This window comes from Helianthus annuus, chromosome 4, assembly GCF_002127325.2.
Source record: "Helianthus annuus cultivar XRQ/B chromosome 4, HanXRQr2.0-SUNRISE, whole genome shotgun sequence".
NCBI classification, from domain to species: Eukaryota; Viridiplantae; Streptophyta; class Magnoliopsida; order Asterales; family Asteraceae; genus Helianthus; species Helianthus annuus.
Window position 1 is genome coordinate 64,951,342 of NC_035436.2, and position 7,864 is coordinate 64,959,205.

At 43.4% G+C, this 7,864-nt stretch overlaps 1 protein-coding gene across 1 annotated transcript; it reads left to right on the forward strand.

The window, feature by feature from the left end:
- The first annotated feature begins 4,017 nt into the window (after nucleotides 1-4,017).
- Nucleotides 4,018-5,121, forward strand: LOC118491734 (5'-3' exoribonuclease 2-like). The gene is made up of 2 exons (XM_035989789.1): nucleotides 4,018-4,645; nucleotides 4,899-5,121. Exons 1-2 carry the CDS (start codon nucleotides 4,078-4,080, stop codon nucleotides 4,934-4,936), a joined length of 606 nt encoding a protein of 201 aa, XP_035845682.1. The 5' UTR covers nucleotides 4,018-4,077; the 3' UTR covers nucleotides 4,937-5,121.
- The last annotated feature ends 2,743 nt before the right edge of the window (nucleotides 5,122-7,864 follow it).

Sequence of the window (7,864 nt, forward strand, 5' to 3'; positions counted from 1 at the left end):
TTATTTTGATGAAAATCCAAAATTTAGTGAAGATACTTTTCGTCACAGGTTTCGTATGTCCAAGTCTTTGTTCCTAAAAATTGTTAGTGACGTGGAAGCGTATGACGAGTGGTTTCAAGAAGGCTTAGACGGGAGAATGAAGAAAAGCTTTACACCGTTGCAAAAGGTTACTTCGGCAATTAAACAACTTGCAACCGGTAACCCACCAGACGAGGGGGACGAGTATTTAAATATGTCTGAAAGGACCTCTCGTGAGTGCCTTGAATATTTCTGCGAGACGGTATGTAAAAGGTATGGCGGTGAATTCCTACGTAGACCAACGAGCCACGACATCGCGCTATTGTATCAGGCTCATGAGGAGAGGCATCACCTACCTGGTATGTTAGGGAGTCTGGATTGTACACACTTCGTCTGGAGAATGTGCCCCACAGAATTGCGTGGACAATACATGAGAGGCGATCATCAATACCCGACGGTTATGTTAGAAGCGGTAGCGTCTCAAGATTTGTGGATTTGGCATGCTTTTTGTGGGCCAGCGGGTTCACAAAACGACATCAACGTGCTACAACAATCTCCGTTATTTCTTGCTCAACGAAACGGAACGGCGCCAAATTGTCCATTTCAAGTGAACAACCACTTATACAAACGCGGGTATTATCTTACTGATGGGATCTACCCTACCTGGTCCGTGTTTGTGAAGTCTTTTCCATATCCACACGACCCGAACGAAAAAAAGTTCAAGAGGCAACACGAGTCCGCAAGAAAAGATGTGGAACGGGCGTTTGGTGTGTTAAAGTCGAAGTGGGGAATACTAAATCGTCCAATGCGTTCGAAAACGGTGAGAAAGATAAGGTCCATCGTGTATACGTGCCTTATTTTACACAACATGATTATAAAAGACGACGGAAGGGCGATAGCACCGGTTCATATTCAAGATCCTCCAGTCGAACCCGTCTTCGATGATACAGCCTATACGGAGCTCATTGACGAAGACACGCATTGGAGGCTAAAACACGATCTCGTTGAGCATCTCGGAAGTTTAGATTTGCCTCACCTTGAAGTTGATTCGGACGAGGAGTAGTTTGTTTTTATATTTTTCTAGGTTGAATGTATTTTTTTTTCTAGTTCGAATGTTTTTTTTTTTAATTTAATGAAATGTCTTTTATTTAATTTTTATTTTTATTAATCTTTTTTTAATTTATAAACATGCATTATTTTAGAAAAAAAAAAAAAAAAACAACTCCCCTAATAGGGGAGTGCCGCCATCAAAAAGGGGTATTAGGGGAGTGTATTAGGGGAGTTGACGTGGCTTGATCTGGTTGGTTACGTGTAAGATGGGGGACTCACCTATTAGGTGAGCACCCCTTACACCCTTACATCAATATATAACTATTTTTGGGTTTTGTGTTACATTATCTTTAATATATATTTATTTTTAATATGTTTTTATTCCCGTACCCGTCCTGTCCCCGCTTCTTGAATTTTTTAGTTTTGCCGTTTCTCGTTCCCGTATCCATCCCGTTTCCCATTCCCGTACCCGTATCAGTGCATCATAGCTACCAACATTGAGTGCTCCAATTTCGGTGAGTTATTGATAATATATTTGGCAGCGTTGAAAGGTACAACTATGAGTGTGAACTTACTGGTTGAAATGAGTTCGGCATAAATACTACTTTATTTTACGAGTAAAGTTCAGTATGTTTACGAGCATCCACAATGCTATCATCTATAAAACTCTATAAATCTTCACCTCACATCATATTTCAAACTCCATTTATAAACCTCCAAATTACTCGTAAGACCAGATCTCCAAAAACCTCTTAAAAAATAATAAAATAATATGATATAAATAGTTTGTGTGAAAGGGAGATGAGAACACGGGCCACATGTGAGGTCCAGGCCAAGTCCTTGTCTACGATCTTGAAGCTCAAATTCACAAATTAGACCCACCCACATGGGGGAAGCTTTTAAGGGGCGGGAGGGGCAGCCGACTCCCGAACTTTTCGCTCAGTAGTGGAGAGTATGTAGTTTTCGTATATAAATTTTTGGGTATATACATTTTCGACCCCAAATTTTATAGAAATTTTTAGGTCCCGTGACTTCCGCTCCCAGTCAGAAATCTCAAGCTTCGCCACTATCCACCCACAACGCAAATGAGATCTTTGCCACTTTAACATCGATGTGCATGCTTTAAAACCCATTGACACTTATACATGCTTTACGGAAGGTGAGAACATACTTCTCCAAAAATTATTTTTGAACCATCACAAACTCTAAATCCCAAGTTGTATGGAAAATGAAACCAGGTGACGTGGAAATAGGTGGAGTTGCTCTCATTTTTTTCGAACAGTTAACTTCATTCACAGAAACCGAACAACTGCAGCAGCAGGCACCAAACCCACATCAGGGCTGGCACCCAAAAACAAACCAACAGAATTACATAATACATCCTATACTCTTGACTTTTGTTTAGATCTACTTTTAACCAAAGAAACCAGGAGCACCAAATGTTTTATTATTATTTTTTAAAATCAATGGGTATTGAGCTCACTAAACCTAATATCATTGGGCTTTAAACCATAAAAATTGTTTTGTAAATTGACCTACCTTTGAATTGGTATGGGTATACTATTTAAAAAAATGAACATATACATATCGGATTTAAAAAAAAAAAACACTTGCCCTTCGAAATCACTGGCTCTGTGCGGTGGTCCTCCCCGCACACACTCATCACCGCCCATGAAAGAAACCCAAGCGCTTTGACGTCTCCAATGATTTCCCCTATCTTCACCTCTTTATATTGAAAACATTTTTCATTTCGAGCTTTCCACAGTCTCCAACACGCGACATATATAATGCCACGAAGCACTTCTTTGAACGGGTCCCCTAAGCTGCTCACCTCACAAACCTCCAGGACATCCCTAGTAGAGAACGAGTAAATCGGAGAGGACATACACCACCCACTTATCGACCTTGCCACACAATCGCAGCCATGAACTAGGCTACGAAAATGTCATCGGCAGAATCTGGGCCTTTACCACACAGCACACAAAGCTCCTGCTCCACCTGATATTGCGCGACCTAAGCGTCTCCACTGTGGGCGGCCGATTTTGGGCCGCCCGCCACGCAAAAATGTTGATTTTAATCTTAAAAGCTGGGTTAAATTAGTTTTTAGAACATCTTGAAAACTCGTAGATAAAACCAAGTACACAACGTTGATTGCCATTGAACGGAACTTTTGATGTTTTCTAGTACACAACATTGATTGCCAAGTACACAACATTGACTGCCATTTATAATAGCCGATATATAATAGGAAACCATATTTGTTTATTTGTATGTAAATATTCTCCTCTCAATAGGAGATCTCCTGTAATCTTTATATACGATCATTGTGAATGAGAAAGATCAAGGAATTACACAACCTTTCATGGTATCATACCTATAATCGGTCCTTCTCTTCTCCCTTCCGTCTGCGCAACCTTCTTTCTCTCACAATCATGTCTTCCTCATCCCCACACCCCGCTGTCACAGTCACTTCCATTAAAAACCTCATATATCACTCTTGACATCGAAACCGGTCACTACACCACGTGGGCTGAGATGTTCAAGATTCAATGCAAGGCTCACCTTGTGTTCGATCATCTTCAACCCAAAACAGCCGCTGACACCTCTTCATCATCGACCAACGACAAAGCACCGGAAAAACCCACATCGACGCCTACCGAATCGTGGGAACGACTGGACTCCATTGTCTTACAATGGATTTACAGTACCATCTCTACCGACCTCCTGCATACTGTCCTCAAACCTGACACTACAGCCTACGACGCCTGGACCACCATCGCCAATATTTTCCAAGACAATAAAGCTACCCGCACTATTGACCTGAACAATAAATTCGCCAACACTCGCCTCGATCAGTTCCCGAATATGTCTGCATATTGTCAGGCTTTAAAAGTCATCTTTGATCAACTGACCAACCTCGGCTCCCCGGTCACTGATGAACAACTGGTCTTACAACTTCTTACGGGTCTGAATGAACAGTACGAAAATACCGCCTCTGTCATCCAACAAATGAAGCCTCTTCCTGATTTCTATGATACCCGCTCGAGGTTATGTATGGCCGAATCCCGCAAAATAAATCAGGTTCATCAATCGGCCCAATCGGCAGGCACCGTTCTTCACACCGCGGCTGAGCCGCCACATCATGACAAGTCCGATTCTCGGGAGCAGCGTAGTGAATCTTCAGACAGGGGCCGCGGTCGCGGACGTGGCCGCGGTCGTGGAAGAGGGCGACACAACAGTAGCGGCGGTCGAGGTAGGGGAGGTTCAGGTTACTCCGGTCAATCATCTGGTGGCGGCGGTTATCCGCATACCCTTGGGAATCATAACAGTAGCGGCTTCTTCCCTTGGCCCTACTACACCCCTTGGGTCGGCCCAAATGCTCCTCAGTCACCACATAATCTTCCTTGGGCTTCTATCCCACCTTCTCCCTACCCAACTAAACCAACTAATTCGGCTGCGGGCATTCTAGGACCTCGTCCAAATCAGGCTTTTGCTGCCATGCCCACTGATATCAACCAGGCTATGTACGCGATGTCGCTAAACGACCCCTCTTGGGCCATGGATACAGGTGCCACAGGTCACATGACTTCTAACTCTAAACTTTCGTCTTTATTTAATAAAAGCATGATTCGCAATATCATTGTGGGCAATGGTCAAACCATTCCCGTGTACGGACAAGGCGACCTTACCTTACCCCCTCCCCTTCCACCTTTTAAACTTAACCAAGTCCTTTTTCACCCTCACTAATTAAAAATTTACTATCTGTTCGTCGTTTTACTACTGATAATCAGTTATCTATTGAATTTGACCCGTATGGTTTTTTGGTGAAGGATCTCAAGACTCGGAACCCTATCCTACGATGCAATAGTTCTGGAGATCTATACACCTTTGATCCATCCCAAGTCATCAAGTTCACTCCTCCTACCGCCCTCACTGCTATTTCTCAAGACACATGGCATCAACGACTCGGTCACCCCAGATCGTCTTTATTGCATTCTCTTAAACATTCTGATTTTATTACTTGTGGACCTTTAAAGAATAATGTTTGTCAATCTTGTGTTTTTGGTAAACATATTAAACTTCCTTTTGTAGATTCTACTAATGTTACGAAAATGCCTTTTGATATCATCCATAGTGACCTTTGGACTTCCCCAATTCTTAGTGCGGGGGGTCACCGTTATTACATTATTTTTCTTGATGATTTCTCCAACTTTCTATGGACTTACCCTCTCACACAAAAATCTCAAGTCTTTACCATCTTTACTACTTTTTCTAACATGATTTCCACCCAGTTTGAACGAAAAATCAAACAGTTCCAATGTGATAACGGTAAAGAATACAATAATCATATGTTTAAACAATATTGTAACCTAGATGGCATGCTTTTTCGTTTCTCTTGTCCCTATACCTCATCCCAGAATGGCAAAGCCGAAAGAAAACTACGGTCCACTAATAACATTATTCGCACCTTATTGGCCCATTCTTCCCTACCAAATACATATTGGCCCCATGCTTTGGAGGTTGCCACCTACCTACAAAACATTTTGCCAAGCAAACTCCTTCACAACATTTCTCCCACTCAAAAACTATACCACCGCATCCCCTCGTATTCGCATTTACGAGTTTTTGGTTGCTTATGCTACCCCCTCATTCCTCATACCAATATTCACAAATTGCAATATCGTTCCATGCCTTGTGTTTTCCTTGGCTATCCTTCAAATCACCGGGGTTACAAATGCCTCGACCTAAACACACGCCAAATCCTAATTAATCGCCATGTCATCTTTGATGAATCTATATTCCCTTTTGCCAATAATCCCCAACCATCTCTACACTCCTACGATTTCCTCTCCCCCAACATTCAACCATCACCACCCAACCCAATACCACCCACTGCCCCACCCTCTAATTGCCAACCCATTGTCCAACCCGATACCACTACTCACCATCACCCTATTTACCCACTAACGGCCCAATCCAGCCCATCATCCACATTACCTACCCCCGGCCCAACTTCACCCCTCTCGGCTAACTCTAACCCACTTTCTACGTCACCCATCTTAAGCCCTGGCCCAACTTTTCCTGTTTCCGGCCCAACCCCCAATACATCTATGTCTTTCGGCCCACATATATCACCCATCAGCCCCATTACCTCCACACCCACCCACTCGACTTCTTCTTCACCTTCTCATAGTAACCACTCTCCCTCACCCTCCCCCCCTCCCCCACCCCCTACTCGCACTATACGTACCCGTTCGATGGACGGAATAGTCAAACCGAAAAACATTTTCAACCTTCACTCTTCGTCCATCACCCCACTTCCTAAAAATCCCAAGGACGCCTTGTCTAACACGGAGTGGCATAATGCCATGACCACCGAATTTAATGCTCTTATTAAAAATAAGACGTGGGTTTTAGTTCCACGGCAACCTCATATGCATGTATTACGTAGCATGTGGCTTTTTCGCCACAAATTTCGCTCAGATGGTACTCTAGAACGCTACAAGGCTCGACTTGTTTGTGATGGAAGTAATCAACAAATTGGGGTGGACTGCGGTGAAACTTTTAGTCCTGTTGTGAAGCCCACTACCATCCGTACTGTTTTATCACTTGCACTGTCACAATCGTGGCCGATTCATCAACTAGATGTTACCAACGCATTTCTTCATGGTAACCTTAATGAGACAGTGTACATGTACCAACCTATGGGTTTTCGACATCGACAATTTCCCGATCATGTGTGTCTCCTAAAGAAGTCTCTATATGGGCTAAAACAGGCACCCCGTGCGTGGTATCAACGTTTTACGGACTTTGTCATCTCATTGGGTTTCCAACAAAGCAAATGTGACAACTCTCTCTTTACTTACCGTCACAATGCCACTACGGCTTACTTGCTTATCTATGTTGATGACATTATCCTTACGACCTCAACAGACTCTCTTCATGTGAATCTTATGTCCCGGCTTTCTGATGAATTTGCTATGAAAGATCTCGGGCCTCTTAGTCATTTCTTGGGCGTCCACGTTCAACGGCACGGCAATAAAATGTTTCTTTCTCAACAAGTTTACACCAAGGAAATTATTGATCGGGCCGGCATGACTTCATGCAAACCTGTCGCAACCCCTGTTGATACTAAACCTAAGCTTGGCTCCAACTCGGGTGATGATTTCGATGATCCAACGTTATATCGTAGTCTTGCAGGAGCACTTCAATATTTGACGTTCACACGTCCCGATATATGCTATGCTGTTCAACAAGTTTGCATGTATATGCACGCTCCGAAGATGGACCACTGGAACGCTCTTAAGCGTATTATCTGATATCTTCAAGGAACCTCCTCTCATGGCCTTACCATCGGTTCCTCTACAGACTTTTCTTTACGTGCCTACACCGATGCCGATTGGGCGGGATGTCCGGATACGCGACGTTCCACTTCGGGATACTGTGTTTACTTGGGTCCGAACATCATTTCATGGTCGTCTAAAAGACAGTCTGTCATATCTCGGTCCAGTGCTGAAGCTGAGTACACGGGGGTTGCTAATGTTGTTGCTGAACTTTGTTGGCTACGTAATCTTCTATTGGAATTACATCGACCCCTCATCACCGCAAGTCTTGTGTATTGTGATAATATAAGTGCGATTTACTTGTCCGGGAATCCAGTTCAACATCAGCGTACTAAACACATCGAGCTGGATATCCATTTTGTTCGTGATCTGGTCCAACGTGGTACGGTTCGTGTTCTTCACATTCCAACGCGCTTTCAAGTGGCTGATATATTTACAAAGGGACTGCCAAA

What these genes read in the sequence shown, in the direction of transcription:
- LOC118491734 (XM_035989789.1), top strand. Translation starts at nt 4,078, where the DNA reads ATGAAGCCTCTTCCTGATTTCTATGATACCCGCTCGAGGTTATGTATG. An exon ending in CATGGATACAGGTGCCACAG is followed by an intron (nt 4,646 to 4,898) that starts GTCACATGACTT and finishes TTTTTGGTGAAG; the next exon opens with GATCTCAAGACTCGGAACCC.